This window comes from Aptenodytes patagonicus, chromosome 7 (assembly GCF_965638725.1).
Source record: "Aptenodytes patagonicus chromosome 7, bAptPat1.pri.cur, whole genome shotgun sequence".
NCBI lineage: Eukaryota > Metazoa > Chordata > Aves > Sphenisciformes > Spheniscidae > Aptenodytes > Aptenodytes patagonicus.
In genome coordinates this window covers 16,222,142-16,243,025 of record NC_134955.1, presented here as the reverse complement: position 1 = coordinate 16,243,025, position 20,884 = coordinate 16,222,142, and the positions used below count along the sequence as shown (strand labels likewise).

Genomic DNA, 20,884 nt, shown 5'->3' with positions numbered 1-20,884 from the left:
AAATGTCATTTTGCATTTAAGTCTCTATCTCAGGCCCATCCAAAACTTGAGAAACCACAGGTACCAATTGAGAATTTCCCCTTACCAAAGACAAAAGGCTTCTGCTCCTGCTTCTAGTAGGACTGGAACTATTTCACTCTGGATTCATGACAAAGTTACATAGAGAAAACCTCTCTCTGGTCTAAGAAAGTTTAACCTTCCTGTCTCCAAAACTAAGTAATTCTGGGCAATGCTACTATATTTGAGGTAGAGAAGAAAATCTTCAGCATAGAGATGATTTTTTTCCCCATTAGCAGCTCTGAAACGTCCTACATTGAATACTGAAGAGCTGGATTAGCAAACAGTAGGAAGATACAAAGTGAGAAGTATATGATAACCGTGTTTATTACAAGCTGGTCACATGCAAAACTCTCCACTATTTCAACTAATTTCTGTCAGTGAGAATTCACAGTAACAAGTAAAACTAATAACACACTTTAAAAGTATATGTTTTCATCGAACTTCATTTCACTACTACCACAGATGTTAGAGGTACTGCACTTTCAATCTGTTACAACTGCAGTAAGATTATCTAGCATCAGACTATATTTCATTTATGAAACAAAACAAACCAAAAAGGAAATGTAAAACTGCAATCACCTCTTATATTTAACTGGCCTTTATTTAAATTAATTTAAAGGCTTAAATAGTGATTTAGATAAAATTCCACTGCATTAGCAATTTGAACCCAGTCAAAAAATCTTTTCAGCAGTCGGTATATCAGAAAACGTAAATTTTTTTGGCCATATCGTTTGGGCCTGGCATGCTGCATAAGTCTCTTCTAATTTAAACTCAGTCCTTCTCCGATATCTTTCTGGGGGTGAGCTGCTGTAATATGGAGTCCAGCAGAAGACCAAAATATCACGAGCCATCTGGATAGACAGGCTTCTACACGAGCTTGATAAAAAGAGTTATAGAATAAATAGCAGGAGTCCTGACCATTCCTCACATCAAGCTGGCTTGCAGTGCTTGTATGTATACCACGTCTAACTATGCAGACACTCGCAATGTAACTTTAAAATAGTCTGAATGTATATTCCAGTGTTAACACAGCAATATAGCACCCAGTGCAGATTCAAGGTTTACTCTAGCACCTTGTACAAGTTTTCCACCTCTCTGAGAGCCATTCTAATGCAGCAGCAATGCTTGTCACTCAGGAACTTAAAGCTAGGTCAGACATACCTAAATGGAGAGTTAGTCCCTGTTTGGGCACAAAAAGTTGAAATATCTTAATAGCTACCTCCCTCTGGAGGCTGCACAGGAGATCATGATTGGTTTAACAGACCCACTGGGTATCAGTTTTGAACTGCAGTCAGTATGCCTTAAGCAAGTAGTGCCACTAGTACTATTGGGTTGAGTAGTCTATTAATTACTTAATGATTTAATAATCACGATCCATAAATGCAAAGAAAATGAGTTAAACATATTTTTGGGAAAGACCCAGGAATAAAAAAAGATTATGAAATTAAAACCCTTTGAAAAAGCAAATTAAACCAGTAAAACAGAATCTTGGCTATTTAAATAATATAATCATTCGCAACTGTTTTCATTAACACAATTATTTTTATACAAAGTACTAAGACTTATATAAAGAAACCAAAGATTCTATTGACATTTTATCAGCTCCTTTAGGACTTACCTTTGTTGAAATATTCACAATCATAAGCTAAAAAATAAAAAGAAAAGAAATGCAGTTGCAGGCATTCTGCAGAAAACCAGGTTTTCTATTACCCTTTACAATTAAGAGGTAAGCCAAATGCTTGGCCAAGTTAGATCATACACAAACATTTATTTAAAAAAAAATTGCCAAATATTTACTGCTTTAAATAAAGTACTAATTTAAACTACAGATTTAAATAAAATACTGTTTCCTAGCAGGAAATACTAAGCTTACATACCTACAGCTGTCTTTTTGTGACCTCTAGTGGTTAAGACTAAGCTTTGCTGTCTTTCTGTGCTCACATTAAAACACACATATCATTTATATATAAAAAATGAAGAGCAACCCTCTTGCTCTACGGCAAATTTGCTGTGTGACTTTGAACTAGCTGCATACTCTCTCTGTGCAACTGCAGTTAGAAAAATGCCTGTTTTCTTCCATTCTTTCCGTCTTTCCCTTTTTTATCACATCTTTGAGGAAATTACTGTCTCTTGTTAGGCATTTGCACTAGGTGCCATACAAAAAGGCCTCAGATTTTTTTACAACTTCTAAGCATTGTTGAATAGGGGTACTAAGGTAATGACAAAGTCCTGCTTAAAAACCTACTTGTTTTTCTTCAGAAGACCTTTATATTTCATACTTGCTTTGGGGGCAGTAGTAAGGCAGCTATGTTTCCTAGACCCTGTTAAGAAGGGAAGTCCTCCTGAACATGGAAATTACTTGAGCTGTTAACTTTGTAACTTTGCTTTGAGGGACACATGCCACATCCTAATACAGACTTCCCATGACTTCTCCTTTCACATGATAGGACAAGGAAATAAAAATAGAAGAGTACCACCCACAAATATGGAAAGAACCGTGTAATCCAGCTAGACCAAAATGAACACGGAGGGCAGTGAGAGGCACCCACTCATCTTCCTACCAGTGTGGCTCAGTGATTCAATTCATGGCCCCAGGTAACTTAATGTGATTGATTTTTCAGGTCTGGGTCTCATGAATGCAGACAGTGACAGCCACTGGCAATGCTAGTTAAGTAAACTTACGACACACTCTAGGGGACCTCCAGTCTATAGCAACTCCATGCTGGCAGCACTGATGGGCATATGCTGATACACTTGTACAGAAACACTCACAGTCACCTCCTTGGTTACAACCACATGTATCTGTCAAGCAGTTTGAGTAAAACCAGGTGACGTCAATCTGGAAATATAAGTATCACTTATCAAAAATATTCATACAGACACTGGCAACAATCACCTCAATACAAAACTATTAGTCTTTCAAAATTTAATATATAAGACTTCAAAGTGTTAAAGATTTTAATTTAAATGTTTCCTGAAACACAAGAAAAACAGTTTATTAGAACACATCATAAAATCTTGTACAGTACTTACGAACATGCACACTGACTTAATTGTGTTACTAATGGGTCATTAAGATGTTGATGTGAGCTTGTGTTTTGTATGGTTTTGTAATATTTAAACCATAATAAACTACAAAGAAGCTTATGAAATAAGAGAAACTCTCTCTAAACTGATCACAAATCAACAAATCTCAGCAGTGTTAAGAAAGATATATATAAAATGTAAGAAATAAAGTAGATGGAAAACTTTTTTTCATGTGAGAGCGGTTCATTCTCTTCATATTATTAGACAATTTCACAGGCAAATTTGTGATTTTTTCCCTTCGATTATTTTGAAGTCTTGTCTTAAGTGACAAAATTTCTAAGAAAACTGTCAATGCTAATTTGCTTATTGAATGGTTACACATTCTATATGGATTTACGCTTCAGTAATACCTACACACTTATGAGGAACTTAGTTCCTACCTACCTTATACAGTGGACTAAACCAATGTTCCATTAATACAACTTTAACATCAGCTTCCACTTTCTTCCAAAATAATATACAAAGCAACCCTGCAAGATTCCTGGTTGTCTTTCATATGAAATCTCCTTTCTCCCTAGGAACCATTCTGACACTTACACTCTTTAAGCCATGCACACAGTGTCAATACCTGAACATCTTGGAGTATGCCATTTTCCATATAAGACCTAGCTCTGGAAATCAGTCTGTCCCCCTCCCAGTTCTCCAACTGAACCTGAGCCTGTTGACTGTCAGAACATGTTGTATGGCTCAATTATTTCCTTAGGTGGTTGCCTGAGTAAGGAGATATATGCATCTTTTTTCTAGGAATGAGTTCTTCACATCTGATACCACCTAGATGAAACTTCCAATTTATTTAAATATGCCTGAAAAAAGTGCATGCTATATAATACATTTGAGCAAAATAAAACAAGTGGTTATGCTTATGCAAATAGTGCTTGGGATAAAAAAAAAGATAACACAAAAATTGGGTAAGATTTTGTCTGTGTTAATTACAAAGGGGGCTAATAGGACTGCCCATATTGTAGAATGCTAAATCGGTGCCAAAGCGGCTTACTGTCTAGGTCAGCTAAGTGCAGATAGTCCTTATAGGTCCAGTTAAACATTCACATTTTAGAATCAGAATAGGTATGGGTTAGACTTTCTTCGTATTCTCTTTTGCTATAGTAGTCAAAATTATTATGTTATGGTAGACAAGATGAACATGTAAAGTGATGCGAGTTGAAGAGTAAAGTTTCTCTAGTGATATGTTCACTTTCACATCTTTCTATACGTGACCACAACTCACCACTGGATGGCAAGCTTCAAATGCTTCACTTAACAGTATTCCACATTCCTTCTTGGCAAATGGCTCTCTAAGGGGATTCAAACCGCATGGATTTCGAATGTCAGAGCTGTCAACACACTTAACCAGAAAGCAAAATCAAGGTCAGAAACTTGTTTCATAACCACTTTGTGTTTGAACTTGGAAAGCATAGTTTTGTTTTGTTTGGTTTTTTTTTTTTTTAGAGAGATGTAAAACACAAAAACGAATGCGTCATTTATGAAACTAAAGCGAAACTAAGGTATAGAATTAAAAGGAGATGCTAATCTGCAGAAAAGGAAGAGTACACAATCTGAAGAAATGTTCTCTCATTTGTCTGAGAGCAGCAGAAAAACACATACATACATATAGGTGTAAACAGAGCTGCCATGCATTCCCAATCTGCAGTCCTTACACCTGAATAGTCTAGCTTACATACATAACAAAGTTCACTCGGACGACATACATTAGAAGTGTCAGAAATCAGATCTTTTTAGTCTAACTACTAGGAAGGAACATTTCCACGAACACCACTAGACACATGACATTAAAAAAGTTCAATTTTTAACTTTACAACATACGGAAAGAATATTTTTTCTTTTCATTGCTATGGTTTCACAGTTAAATATTTCCCAGCTATGAAAGATCAGCTAAACTGACAAGAGTCTAAAGTGAACCCACAATTCTTCCATTACGTAAAAAAATGACTACTTTACTGTTTAAACAACATCTTCAAAAACACTTGTAAATTCAGAATATTGTACAGCATTTTTCTCTACACTATAGCACTGTGTAGAAATAAAGGTGATTATTTTCTTCTCCTTAATGGATTATGATATCTGTAAGAACCATTGATATTGCCATTTGCATTGCTGCCTGATTGATACTTCCAGGAACAAATTTCTGATTTCATTCTAGATAAATTATATAACAGCAAAAAATCTACTAGCAAACACATTCTTTTTACTATGTACCTCTACAGCTGTCCAGCTGTTTCCAAACTCTTGTGAGTTTGTTAATTCAAAGTTATCTGGAGTCCTCAATTCATTTACTGTCTTCAAATCAAAATTTCCACATAATCCAGTCAATTCACCCTGGGAAAAGAGATATATATATATAAAAACATATTTCCACATGATACAAAACACTACCAGCCACAACTTTTCAAAACTTGCTTTTTAAGTTCCTGTCTTCAGTTGCTTAATTATAAGTTTGTCAGAATTTGATTCTTTTCAGCTAAATTTCAGCCAAAACAGTTCAGCTCTTTGTGATAATAAAGCTATGGAAAATATTTTATTTTGACAACATCAATATTATTCCCTTTCAACTAAGTATCTCCAAGCCTTTGAGAAAGGAGCTGATCTTTTGTTTACAGAAGTGACCTGTTTGCTAGCTATGTGCTTTTTTATGCTTCAGCAAAATAACACCTGCTCCAGTCATAAGGAATGAGTGCTGAAGGAGAACGTTGCCTCAAAGTTATTTGTTTCTGTTGTTACAGAAGTTAGACAGTAAGTAGTCACTGGAAAAAAAGAGTAAATGAGTATTTTAATTGACAAGGTAGTTGAATGCTTCTCTCCTTGACCCTGCCACTGAGTTCCTATATGATTTCTGACACATTGTCTATTCTCTGAATAATGATAACATGTCTTACTTAATAAGACTTATATAAATACCTCAAAGAAATAGCAATTAGAGTGTTGACTTCCACTTACCTGCCACTGATGACCCATCTGTACATGAACTGTTGTTCTCTGATCCCAAAGAATGGTGGTGTGCTCATCAGGAAAATGAACAACAGTGAAAAAACCAGCTTTCCATAACTGTATTTTCTGTAGTTCATCTACGTAACTAGATAAGCTCTGTTCAAAATAAAACAAGGCAGCTTATAATGTAAGCAATGTCTTCACAAAATGTTCACTTGACAGGAAATGAAACACCTAAATAAAATGAATGACACTGTTCCCAGACAGAAGTCCAAAAACTGACAGAAGGCCACACACAGGGATAAATGCTTAAACAAAAGTGGTATGGATTTTGATTGTGAACTGTGTTGTATTTATGATTTTCACATTTTAAAAGTTGATTTTATATCAAATTTACAGGATGGGTAACAGCAACTGGAGTGAAAATTAAAATGTTAATGGTTCATCTGTGAGGTAAAAAAAAAAAAAAATCAGTCTTAAGGTTCCTGGTTATGATTTTCACTTAGTTATACATTATTGCATTCAAAAGGTCTTAGCCACATGCTTTTTTTGAATGTAGATAGGTATAAAGATGCATGGAGCATCTTCTTGAAATAAGGAATTGCCTAAATATGTCCAGAGATTGCCATCTTATTTACATAAAGCATTCTTCCCCCCATCCAATAACAATCAGCTTCCAAATTATTTGGAATGGACTAAGATGTCTGGTTTAATTACACAATACCTCATACAAAGAGACACAACTACCTTTGTATAGTCAGTCTATAAACTGTAAATAGTACTATTTATACTAAAATTATTAAATACACTAAATATTTACAGCAATAGAGTTTGCAGTTTGGCCAAAACAAAAATGAAATTAAGGCTGTGGAGGATATACCAGGGACTGCAATTTAATTTTTACAGCTGTATAGGAATATTCCTCCTATACATTCTAGGCCAGACTAAGTAACTCTTCGTTCTAGTAGAGTTAATAGCAAAACTCCCACTGACTTAAAAATATCCGGATTTTCCCTAAGACACTAAACAGGAATTAAGTCTAAACAAAAGAATTACGATAATCTCATCTAACATTTTCATGAAATATAGACAAGATTTTGTTTAAGGCTTCCATTGACCAATCCAGATGTGATCAGCATTCATGGTAAAGATATTTACACCTCTGCTACTTAAGTGACACAGTCAGTTTTTGCTAATGAAAGAAAAAAATCCCAGAGAAGCACATATGCTACCTTTTGATCAGCGTTAAAGACTGAAACTTACTGGATTTCCAGTTTCATCATCAAATATTAAAAAAGATTTTCCAACATTAATGAAAATGTTTTTTCTGCAAATGATTCCAGTATTAAAGCAATTAATATTCTCTATAATAATAGAAAAACTGGTTGAAGTACCCTGAAGAAAAAAAAGAAATGGACACTTTAAAATATACTAATATAAACATGTATATTGTTACATAGTTCAATTAGCAGAAATCTCAGTGTATAATTATGTTATGTATGATTCAAAGTCTAAGCAACATGAAAGCTTAAAAAACAGTATGTAGGACTCAATAAAATGTACAGATAGGAAATAAGTAGGAGGATAGTTTTTAACAGGTAGTTTTTAAATCCAGTTTTACAGGGCTTTACAAAGAAGTCTTACCTTAACTAGGTAAACCTTACAAGTTCCAACAAAGTCAAATGTTAGTCCATCAAACGTTCTGTAATGCCGATCCCCATACGCAGTACACATTGATGGGCAAGGATGGAAGGTACATTGGAATGATCCATGCTGGCAAATGCTGAAAAATGTATGACCAATAATGGTAATATCAACTCTAACCATGGACAAATGATTACAGCTATTGCACTAAGAAGCAAAAAAACCAAAAGCCAGGCAAGTATGATGACTGTGGACAGAAGCATTTTGAGATGTTAACTAGAAGCAGCATATATAAATTGATTTTCTGGGAAAAAATGTACATATTGAACCCATACAGTCTGTGTTTCTTCCTGTTAGAGTTTATAGGTTCCAGAATATATAGACACCAAAAGGGCATTTCTCTTGTTGAAACAAGAAAACAAGAACTGCCACCCAAAGTAATAAAATTTATTCTCCAGTAACTCACATCAATAACGTGCCACAAGGATAAAGCTTTCTTTTTCAGCTTCTCACAGAACATTTGTTTCTATACGAGCTGAATCTTAGAATCAACAAGCAATGTGTCCTGTTAATACAGTCTTTACTCACTCTCTGCTTGAACGAGAATTTCACAGAAGTGCAAAGGAAAAATTTCAGTAGCACTATTTTGGTGCTTAGGTTCCTTAAAAGAACCATGTTTCGGGTTGTTGGGCATTTTTTTTTTTTTTCAGATGCCGAGGTATTATCATCCCCAAACCCTAGCCTAACAGTGTAGGGGCTTCCAGAATAGTTCAAATTCTGTCTATAGATACCTTAAGCATCAAAACGCTTTCATCACACATACACTAAGTGACTGTTCAGAACTTTCTGAATTACCTTTGCTTTGTAACTGCCTAACAGCGAGGCTTTGCAGCACCAGATACTATGTCTCTTTCTGCATCACCCTCTTGCAATCTAAACATTTTCAGAAATTACATAAGATTAATAAATAGATAGAATTTCATTTCCTGTATCCACGTCATTTTTTAAATGTTATTTTTTTATGTTTCTAAATCACCTGAACACTAAAAACTTCCCTTGATAAAGACAGCAGAGCTCGTGCCCTGATATAGCTTTCCTACAGGTATATTTTATAAATACAGGTTAAGCTAAATACAGCATTGATATAATTTTGGCACATATCTAACTTTATTTTCAAAAATATTGAATTTTCAGTTTCCTGATTAAATGAATGCTTCACATTTTACAACTAAAGTTGTCATTAATCTGACTTACGAAAGTATTTGATAAGTCACTAATGTTTGGCATCTGTTTGCAAAAGAGCAGCAATTATCTAGAAAATCTAGGCAGCTCCAATTACTAGTAGCATCATGTTTCCTTCTGTTCCCTTACCATGTAACTTGCACCAACCTGTAGTAATTTTGCAGATTTTCCAAGACTCCGCTTATCCCATCATTGATTTGGCCCACTGCTTGTATTTTGTGTAACTACATATATAAATACACTAAGCACATGGCTAAAATAAGTTAAAAGTACAAGATGTGAAAAGCGTTTGCTGTACCAAAGCACAAGTAGATGGCAGTAGGACTCACCCAGCTAACTCTAGTCACCTCAAAGCTGTACCTAAGGCAGGAACCTAATCAATCCAATGGAGAGACAGGCAAATAGAAGAAATTATATTTGGACTGAAAAAATAAGTGCTGCTTCTCATGCTCTCTGTGAGACATTAGGTTTTAGTTTTACTCTTGGCCTATTCAAACCCTCCTCCACATGCTGATCTGTTAAGGGCTCGTGCAGAAACATTTCTTAACATGTAAAGGGTAGGGAGCTCCTTTGCATACTTTCTTGTTCAGGAGTCTTAACACGTTTACAGTCAGAAGGAAGGGCTTAAGAGGTACACAATGTCTTCAAAGTCCTCTGCACCCGTCTTGTTTCATACTAAGTAAACTAACATTTAGTTACCAGAATCTAGAGAGTCCTAGTTGGAAAAGCAGAGCTACTAGCATCTTCCAAACTTCAACTAGCTTTTTAAAAAAGTATTTCCAAGAAGTATTTGTTTAAGAACACAGAAGGCCCAATTCAGCAGCCCACAGAGATTAACCAGCATTTGCTCAGTGGTCTCAATGTACGACAGCAAACCAGCATAGCTAACTGCACCACCCATCCTACCTTGCACAGCACAGCACCAAAATGCTTCTCTGATACCTTCAGTTAGTGTAATAACCTTTTGTATTTAATCTTGCCAGCACATGTAAACAGTATGAGGAAGCTGCACTGAAAACCAGACTTGGGAAACCTAGAACTGCAGTTCAGCCAGACCCCAGAGCTTGGGTTGAAAGTTCCTGACACTCCACTGGTAGTTTTGCCAATTTAAGAAATTATTTTATTTGCCATTTTACTGTTCAATAGACAAATCAGATTAATAGTTATGTTGCTAATACTACATCAGATATGAAGATGATGATATTTAGTATCAACGCGCACTATTTCTGTGCAATAAACAACACTAAAGTCATTATAACTGCTATGAGTGCCCAAGCAGGTTTTTTTGCATGAGTATTCTCATGCCTTGCATGAGCAAAAATGCATATTTCCCTTGACATATCAAATACACCCCTGCATACACACACAGCAGTCTCAAAGACTTTCTGCACTTTGTATTAAGCAGAGCTTGTTGCAGACTTCCCATCTGTCAGTGGACAACTGATTGCCAAAAAGCCATTATCACTTAATCTGTCTTTGCTTCTGGACGTGGAAGACTAGAAAATCCATGACAATCTTAAGGATTTGTACATGAATTAATGGGCCTGGCCTCAGGAAAAAAAAAAAAGAGAAGGCTAAATATCCAGTGTCTTTCTGCCTGCACTGCTGCTGCCTTTGGTGAAGTCTTATACAGATTAAATGGGATACAATAGTTCTTTCTGATGCAAGCAATCCCACACCAGGTCCAATTGGAGAGGCCTTTGGAAATAAGGGGGTGAATAACCCGGGTCGCTTTACCTGCCTGCCCAGTGGAGATGGCTTGTAAGTCGCTTCACCAGTCGACCAAAGGGCTACAAATTTCTTCTAGAGCAGATACTGAGGACCTGACGAGAGGCAGAGGTAGGCAGTCAGCACAAGGCTGGAGGGGGCAATGACATCCAGACAAGGCAGTGATTAGTGCTGACTGGACAAGCCTTCACCATAGTAGGCTATACTGAGCTGTGCAGGCCAGGAGCAGTAGTTTACCAGGTGACACCAGTTAAATGTTCCTGGTAAGCTAAAAGAGGAGGACAAAAGAAAGGAACTGCTCTGCTGAGAAGCTGGACGCTATACCACTACCATAGTATCTTGATGCTTGACAGTACAGCTGATTTTTCTGAGGCTCTAGTAAGACAAATAGTGCTGCTTAGTGCCAGCTTGCAACATTCAACAGCAGTCAGAGAAGAAAACAGGCGGGGACCATCAGGAAACAAGTTTGTTTCAGGATCATGCAGATGTGGTACATTTTCACGTCTTAGCTCTTGTGAAGCTTATTGAAATGGTAGTGTACCACGTTCTACTGAGAGTGCTCAAGGAAACTTTGCAGAGTAACATAGCTATAGGGCATGTGCTGCATTTACAACGCTGGATAGTAAAAGGAATAGGTTTCTGCGTGTATTTGAGTGATCTTATCAACCCTTGTCTATTGGAACACTTCCTTTAAAAGCCGACTGATTCATGAGTTCTTATCCACACATGCAAAATTAGCAACGAATTCATCTGTTACTATGCTCAGTACATGATGTTGCTTGTTACTCTCCTTAATTTATCATTGTAGCGGGCATATACTTATGGCCACAGGGTTATGTTTCGGGTCCTTAGACTGCTCAGATTCAATGCTAAATGTGAAAATGAATAAGTAAAAAGCTTTAACAAATGTCACTCAGGTGTAACATTTGAAGGATTTTACCTGTACTTTAGGAACACCGGCCAAGGAATATTAGTTTAGATTACCTTGATAATCAAAAAAATGATTTTTCTAAATCAAGCTTTTTTTTTTTTTTAATTCTCAAATAGCTCTTATTTTCTTATGTACAAGTTCCTTGAAACAACAAACCCTAAAAAAATGTCATTTTAATAGTTCTTTGAACAAGTGTAAATACAAAATTAGGGTAGATGATCTACTAGAATCTGGTGTGAAATTTATGATTAAGAAACATGAAAGAAAAATCAACCCATAAATAAACAACTAAAATGAAATAATCACCTAAATAGATCTGTGCTTACCATGTATGACAGGAAGAAATGACTTGGTCACCTGGAAAGTATTCCTTTCCTTTCCATGAACATGGACATTCATCTGCTTCCAAGCACGCATCCCCATGTTTAACAAGACTATGAAAAAAAGAACAAGCAACATTCAGCAGAAGTACACCTGGTATCTATATACAGAAATATTTTCCTAAGCTTTCAAATTATTAGCATTATTATTCTTGAAAAACAAATAATGTTTAAAATCTTAAATTGAAAAGGCACAATTTTATTAATAATGATATATGAGTGATTTGGCAATTTCCTTTCACAGGTACCTGAACATTTCATCTTTAGTAAGTGCTAGCACTTTGGGCACTGGCCCTTCAACCACTACCCTGTGAAGACTTATTCATTAACATACAAATTTTAAGGTCAGGGAAACTAAGATTTGCCAGACCTCCTCTAAATTTCACCCAATTTCTTGTAACTCAGCCAATTAACTTATATTTAACTAAAGCCAAGAGATCTTCCAAGAGACGTGAGCGCCATCACGCCCCTTTGCTCTAGTGGTATGTGCTCTTACTATCAATAATCAGTAGCTTACTTATTCTAAGAATTTTTAAATGAGGATTTCTTCTTGTGCTCCTCTTTTCTTCACCTGATTTAAAGAGCTTTCACTTGCTGCATAGTTTTCCTATAGCTATAGTTACACCTCTTGCTCTGTGAATAATTTAATCAATATCAAGAGCTATCCTGTTTGCACAAAATTAATTATGTATTTCTGTATGACTGGCACCTTCATGCAAGCAATCACAAATATACTTTACTGGCAGAAATATCCTCACAGCCTTCAAAAGAGATTTTCATTACAACACAGATAACCATATGCATAGCTATTTACAGTTCAAGACTAATGCTATAAATTTGTGCTTATAATCACAACTCCTAGAGTAACAGATAAAAACTGAAATTCAAAAAATTGTGAAAAAGATTCCATTAGCGGAGAAAGAATAGAGGAATTCTTGCCCGGCAAGACAAAATAAAGCAACTAGACTAAATTTTAAAGTAAAATATTTGTGGCTTTTGATAATATCCAGAAAAAATGAAATATGAGAGTTAAATAGAGAAATCTCAAACAGATTTTACAAATAAATCTCAGGAAATATACCAGAAATATTGAATGATTTTATTTAAAAAGCTATCTTTTCACTGAGCCCAAGTAAGTTGTATTTTCTTCCAAAGACGCATTCATTTTTAAAAAAATATTGTAATGCTACTGGATAGGCAAACAGATATCAGTATAGGACCTAAAGGTTCAATAACAGATAGAACACCTTTGATAACAAATCAATCTGCCAAATGAAAATTGTGAAATGTAAAATCTTGATAAGCTACAGTAGTGTCTTCCACTCTAACTGCTGTAACTCCAACTTGTTTTGGGTTCTGTATCTGTTCCTGTACAGGATCCTGTTTGATGCAACATAAGAAGCTGGAGCAACTAACATGCTAGTTACATAGTAAAAGGATTTCTTACAGGCACCATACAATCTACAATTATCCTTGTTTCTAAATGTTAAGTTTTGAAATCTATCGGTATTGTGAAATAAACAGTCTCTTAAAATGGTGCTGTTGGGCTGATAATCTTTTTTCTTTTACAATGTAAGTTTGTTTAGAATTCCAGTACCTCTCTGTAGTAATACAAGTTTTATACATGTTTTCCTGTGTTCCTAACAATTTTCTGAAGAAAACAGATTTGGCGTTTCTGATGTTTAGCACTGTAATTTGGGCAAGACACTGCACCATAGACAAGAGATCGTAGGTGTGAGACACATCTGTGACAAACACGGTGATGACACTGTTTTGTTTCCCTGGTATCCAAAACGAGATATTTCATCTTTGCATTTATCATGGAACATTTTATTTACTCATATTAATGAACTGGTAATTTGTGTACTATAACTTGGACTCTTCTTCAGTGTGTTATTTATCAGATGGAAATTTACAACTCTGTAGCTCTTCTTAATGGGAATGTGCAGACATCATAAATTCCTCTCCCCCATTAAACTGAAAAACTGTGATTTTCCCCAGAGTACGTGAAGTGTACTTTGTAATCCATACTTATTTCAAGTATTGTGCCACTTGAAGACAATCAACTGTGAGACTGAAATTCCCACTGGTTTAAAGCGGCTCAGAACTGAACAGGGCATATTCAGACACAAAGAACATCACACTGACAAGGTAATGCTAAATACAGTTTTTTCCTCACGTTATTACCCTGGCTAAAACAAGTGATAACAGCTTTCTCTCTTGTAAAGCCAAGCAAATGGATAGATTTCAATGATCTAAGAATTCACAACAAATACCCTACAGAAAGGCCTTGCACAGCTCCCCTTTGAAGTATCAGACATTTTTCTTGACACCTATACTTACTGTCCAACCTACAATGAACTGCAAAGATACAAAGACAGCTATCACACTTCATCATGCTGAGCATTCAGTTTCATTCCTATCTCATGATTGTCTATAGCTTTGTTCATTCACATATACACAAATACATAAATAGTCTTGCTAAAGGCATGGTTAGAAGCAATGTGTCTCCCATGAGTCAACAAACACTTCTTTGCTTCTGCAAAGCCCACAAATCTGGACCAGAACACTAAAAAATAACACTCCCGCAGCCTCCACCAGAGCAGTTTTCAACAGGTTGTGTACTGCGTGGCTCTCTCCCCTCCCTTGGGGCAACAGCCTACCGCCTACTGATTTATGCAGCCATGAACACTTTTGCCCCAACAATAAATCTGCTCTCTGAGGGTTTCACAAATCTTCCTACAAAGGTCTGTAATAGAGTTTAAGGGAGGTAAAAAGAATGAAATAAGCAGCAGCTAACACTTCTAATACCAGAATTCTACCACCACCCATGACTTCCCTAAGCAGAAAACAGGATGGATAAATTTTTAAAAAACAGCAGATGTTGATTACATTACTATAGCACCTAATGGCTTCATTGTAGTTCACTCACTATCTAGACAGGCAGAGTTACTATATTCCTGCTGAGTGTTTTCTTACTTGTTTGGGTAGCTTGTTACAGTCTACTTCTTACCCCCGCCCCCCCCATAGTTTATCATAAAGAAATATTAAGTAAATTTGCCAAGCACCAAGCATTTTGCAGAATACTTGAAGGGTTTTTAGTATCCTTACTGTATGCTTCCATGTAACAACTGATTTCGATGCTTCAGCTGAGATACAGTCAGACCCCTGCACTTCTACAGTTTCACCCTGTATTGGGAAATGCCCCTGCATTCAAGCTCTACCATCATCATCCTACTGGTGCTAAGCAGAGTGGGCCCTAAAAGAGGAAATTCACAGAAACAGTAGTAGCAGCTTAAAGACCAAAGGAAGGTGAAAGAAAGAAAAACAAGAGCGAGAAGTAGAATGACAGGGATTCATGTAGATTCCCATACTCTGCAACCTTTTCCACAGAGGCCTCTGAAAATTTGGCGCATCCATTGTCTGTGCCTCCTCTGAAGTCTCCCCAAATAAAAAGCAGCTCCTGCCTCCACACACCTTCTACTGATTGGTGTGGACAGAACAGGGCAAAATTATCTCACGAGTCACCAGTATAATACTCAGAGCTGCATAAAACCTGGGTACAGGTTTTGCTGCAACATCAGAGCAAAGCAAGAGAGGGACTGTGTCCTGAGGTCTCTCATTTTAAGTAGAAAAGTACTATGGGAATCAAGCAAAGTGACTGAAAGAACGAGGGTAAGAACACTTTTACTAGCACTTTTTTTTTCTCCATAGAAGTTTTGGTTTTTAGTTTGTGTTGTAGGGAAGGAACACAAGAAGAGGGCAGGGAATGAAGACTGTCAGAAAAAAAGGTTTGAAGCAGGGGCTATAAGGTAGGGGTCATCTCAGAGAGCACCTGTAGCTCTCACAGCTGCATAAAGAAGTGGTACACACTGCCTCGTCATCAAGTAGCACATATCCCAAGGCAAGATTGAAGGAAAGGAAGGCTGAGGCTTGTACTTTGTCCCAGCCTATTTCACAAATAAGAAGTGCCTGGACTGTCACGGTATTGGTGTGATGTTTGATACCTTTCTGTATCATCTCACCTGTACCTCATATCTACCAATGTTACTTCAGGGCTATGACTCAATTTTTTCAAAGTTGAAATATTTTTAATTAAGCACACTGGCTTAAAACCCCTCTCTACATGCCCTCAGATAGTACCATTTTCAAGAATACTGTGGGTGCAATTCAGTGCTAAAAATCATGTAAGGCAGGACTCCACAGGAAAGTGAGATACCAAAGAGATTGCCATTTGTGAATGGCCAAGAGGATAATACTAGCTGTCCCTCATCTATCATCACTGGTTCTTCTGAAAAGAATTGTACACTTTGGGGAGATGAACATATATTTTTTAATTATGCTTTTGGGGAATGAATGTATATTTGCAGATACATGTCAAAATACATTCCTGGTCTCCAAATTCTTAATCTGTAGTAAAAGAAGATAACTTATGTGCCAGACGGCTAACAGTTTTATAGCTGAAGCAGTTTTCAACATGGAAGATGATTCAACCAGAGCTGGTGGCTCAGTGGACTTACTCATCGTTGCTAGTAAATAGTATCACCAGTTTTTCTACAGTCAGATCAAGTACCTGCTTGAATTGTAGTGGAGATTAGAAATGAAGTAAAACAAAACCAAAAAAGATGGCTTGACTGATTCAAGATCCTCAACTCCTCTCAAAGAAATGCACAAGAATTTAAATACTGCATAACTACACTAATGGTAGTTTAGTTTGCAATTTTTCTGATTTAATGAACAAGTTTAAATAGATAATGCATTTTGTAATAAAAAGAATTTCAGAAAGTGACTCCAAATGTAACAGAAGTCCTCTTTCAAACCAAATTACAAAGTTCAATGATTCTCTTCTTAAAAACAAGTGGAAAAACAGAAGGTAATATGAAAAAGTGCTCAAGAATCTGAATGATACTGGTGAAGTTCTACTGTGAATTGAATACAAGTACGGGGGGGGGGGGGGGGGAGGGGGGGGGGAGATATTTGTCTGCAGCTAGTGTAAACTAGAAAGTAGAAGACCAAGAGGGTTTTGGAAGTATTGCAAAAGGAAATAAGGAGCACTGAAATATATCAAAGAGAGTGGCAAGTCTGCAGAGCAGAAGAGGATGGAAAAAGAACTGGGTTGTTTTGTTACGGCACTGCAATGGAGGTACATTTATTCCTTGGAAATAAACTCCAATCCAATACCTGTAGTATGCTGTAATTCTATAGCCATCAGAAATAGAAATCAGCATAAAACCCAGTGCGGACAAATATCAGTTCCTGAAGCACCCAAATACAGGAATGTTGATGCAGTCTTTGTAACAGAATTGTATTTTCCTGAGGAAACAGTAGAGTGCATAGCCATGATGGTATCCCCATGGGGAGTAATCCTTATTTACCTGGAACACATTAAATCTGCCTGACAGACCTCTCCAAAACTCTGCCTAAACCAGAAAAAGGAAAAGATTAAAAATACTTAGCATGATAACAGTGGTAGGGCCATCCAGAAGAGAGGTTTGAACAGAACACTACTTTTATTTTCATGCTAATAATAATAAATTCTGAACTTTACTTAAACTGAGGAGCAGTAGGTCTTTTGAAAAAGGATACTAGCACGTACCAAAAGGACAGGACTTTGAATTCATCTAAGGAGACATATTTTAAGACATGACATAGTCAATGTAACTACTTCTAATAAAAGTTACTTCTCTAAAAATATTTGAAACTGAATTGCATTCTTCCGCCATTATTAGGTTTGTTTGTCTGTAGACATTTATAAGATAACAAAATTCATTGTTTTCTTTATGCAAACTAGAAAGTGATGAGTTTTCTTTTTTTAAGAAAACCTTTCAAAAATGTGTTTAAGTTCCTTGCATGTCATTTGATCCACCACTTCAGAAATACAGTGATAATTTAGAGATTTTTGGAGGAAAAACCTGGCATGATATTCCTTTCTCAGTTACAAAGCTTCATTACAATTACAGGATACTACAGCTTTCATTTTACTATCTTTTCATAGCTCTATTTTATGAGCAATAAGTGATGGAAAAAGAAACAGACCTAAAAATTTTTATTAAAAACTGGCCCAAATTTAATAGAATCCAGGTTCAGCACAAAAGAGAGTATTCTCTGTCATAGAGGATAACAGTTGTCTGCAGAGGTGGAGTCTTGTCCTACCACACTAGAGAACGTTGCGTCCAGCCTGGAAAGGCCACGTAACTCCACACCACTCATTCAAGAGAGAAACCGGGGTGGATATTGGAACACTAGCATCAAAACCTGGTCCCACAAATGTCCGTGATGTCTTACTGACTATAATTCAGTGTGCCAACACTGAAGTGTTTGGAATTGGAAAAAAAAATTTGCATACTTTGGTACCAAGAAAATTAAAATCCCAGTTTACTTTTTCCATTCTGTGAAGTATCAACCACAAGCCACATCTACAGAAATCCATGGCTTTAAGGTTGGTGAAATGAGACCTCAGCTTTTTGTGGGTTTTCTTTTGTTTTGCGGTGGGTGGGTGGGGGGGAGTGGGTGGGCAGGTGGTTTAATTAACATAGCTTATAGAGGGGACAAAACCATAAAAGGGAAAAAATGTGGAAGATCTAATAGGTAGGTAACATTATGAGGTAGTAACAGAAGTAGTAGAAATAATTACTATTTGCATTTGGGGCAATATGTATTGAAAGCTATTGACATAACCCTCAGAATTTGTATTTATTATTCACATTTAAGGGCTGGAGGGCCTCTTGGTTTTTACAGCAAGATGGAATTAATGTATAATATACATGGAAATTATTCAATATTTCAGTTAATGGAGATATGAATGGATAACACGATCTAAAATAAATACTAATGTATATTATTAAACAATTCAACCCAGTCAGCCCAAATAAAAGAATCTGTCTTCAAAAAGATGACAGTGCTTTTCTTGTGGTAGCTTTTCTCAAATGAGGCGCTTGACAATGAATGGATAGAAAGAATATACAGCAGGTGTACCTCTAATGTTCAGTTTTCTCTTCTAGTAGGGAGATTTAAAAAAAATGCACTTAGTTATATATAAATACTTTTCAAAAGCTCACATATAGGGAAGAAAATTCCCTTTACAAAAAAAAAATCTGTTAATACCTACTCATTTTTTTTTTCTTTTTTTATATATATTCTATATCCTAGGCTTGTGACACCATTTCCTAGTTCTACCTTAAGCACTGAGGCTAAAGTCCTACAAAACAAACAAGCCTCTTTCCTCCCCAAAAAACAATTTAAAAAAATTTGTGTCAGTATCTCTACAGGCAGTGTACAGCCACAGGAGAAGAGAATTAAGTTTGTCGAAGTTACAGTAAATACGGAACTTCTTAATTTTGTATTTTTCTCTCTAGGAAATTATAAAACTCTGCCTCTTGTAACTATACAAACATTATCAGAGCTTTGGGATCACCAATACTTGACACTGTGTTTTAGCATTGAAGGATCATTTTCATTGCTTAAATTCCAGAATTAACTTACACCAGGAAGCAGTAGAAAAGTTCACAGTCTCGGAGGTCATGCACAGCAAAACAGATCATATAAACTTTTTATTCTCTGCTGAGCTGCCTGCCATACAGTGCTGCTGAAGGTAGCCATTGGCTTTGAAGGGTATCAGCCAGGTACAGCAGGATAAGTTTTTGCAATTCTGAAAATGTCTGCCTCCAGACTCCAAAAATCTCTTACCACTGCACTTTTTCACCATGGTACCATATTGTGAGTTGAAATGGAACCTCTAATTAGTCCATGTGAACTGTTTGACATTTCATGCTTCTGAATGTTAAGGTAAAAAACAGAAGTCTGAGTAGCAATCTTTCACCACGACACAGAAAAATGTACACATAAATGAGTATGAGTCCACAGACTTCAGCTGAGCTATTTCAACCCAGTTCGACTGAGGATCTGGCTTTTACTCTTTGTTTTGAGGAGGATCTCAAGGCATAAACAGTAATTTTAGAGTGACAAAACTCAAAAACTTCAAGCTATGTGTTTAAGAAACTAAAACCCATCAAAACCAACATAACTTCAACACATAAGTGCTATTTTTATATTCAAAAAATCTCTCTGCAATACAGTGCTTGATTCCAAAACACAACAGCTCATCTGCACATTTGCAGCATAAATCCCTGAGACTTAAAATATCCTTCTGAGGGAAAGAATACTGAAAATAACGCCTAGGAATGAAGAAACATGCCTCCCTCAGTGAAACGTTCAAATAAGAGGTTAGACATCTGAAAAAAATTATCTAGGTAAACACGATTCTGCTGTAGTACAGGGATTGGATCAAATTATTTCAATGCTCTTTCTATATTCCTGTTGTTTTTTTTTTTTTCCCCATTATTGTGAGGTGTTAGACCTTTGGCTCCACCTTTGGTCTCTTGGTTTACCATTTCTTATGCCTTCAACGGCCCATATCGTTGTGTGGTAAGCCTTCACAAGTTGGATGCTGACCCCTTGACACCTCAAATTCTCCAAGTAGAAATGTGGTATGTCCTCAGCACAATTAATTACTCAGTGCTACTGAAGGTAGTCACCTATGTTTGTGCACCAAAAGATGCAAATCTGTCTGTACTCACCCCAGTGGGCAGACACAACCTGAAACACAAGGAAGGTGTGCTGAGAAAGTGAGGTTTAGCAGCTGATTCTCACAAGTTCTCTCTCTGCTAAGTTCAGGATCAACTTGTGGATTACTGCAGTTAATATAAATCTGTCCAACTGGGCAGCTGTGTGCTGGGGGAAAAAAATTGACAAACACATTAGTCTTCACACCTGAAATTTTGTATTCCGTAAAGGCGTACAATAGATTTAGACTGAGAATATGTAACACAAGTGTAACATTCAGTAACACCAGTAACATCCAATTGCCTCT

General features: G+C 36.4%; 1 protein-coding gene across 1 annotated transcript in view; it reads right to left on the bottom strand.

The window, feature by feature from the left end:
* OTOG (otogelin) overlaps nucleotides 1-20,884 on the bottom strand; it is a 104,699-nt gene that overhangs the window by 44,911 nt on the left and 38,904 nt on the right. Inside the window, exons 23-31 of the mRNA XM_076344098.1 lie at nucleotides 20,592-20,745; nucleotides 11,962-12,069; nucleotides 7,735-7,873; nucleotides 7,354-7,485; nucleotides 6,100-6,246; nucleotides 5,362-5,481; nucleotides 4,373-4,489; nucleotides 2,743-2,899; nucleotides 1,679-1,705 (exon numbers count right to left, since the gene is read on the bottom strand). Coding sequence (XP_076200213.1) covers nucleotides 1,679-1,705; nucleotides 2,743-2,899; nucleotides 4,373-4,489; nucleotides 5,362-5,481; nucleotides 6,100-6,246; nucleotides 7,354-7,485; nucleotides 7,735-7,873; nucleotides 11,962-12,069; nucleotides 20,592-20,745 — 1,101 coding nt within the window. The remainder of the gene's footprint in view (nucleotides 1-1,678; nucleotides 1,706-2,742; nucleotides 2,900-4,372; nucleotides 4,490-5,361; nucleotides 5,482-6,099; nucleotides 6,247-7,353; nucleotides 7,486-7,734; nucleotides 7,874-11,961; nucleotides 12,070-20,591; nucleotides 20,746-20,884) is intronic.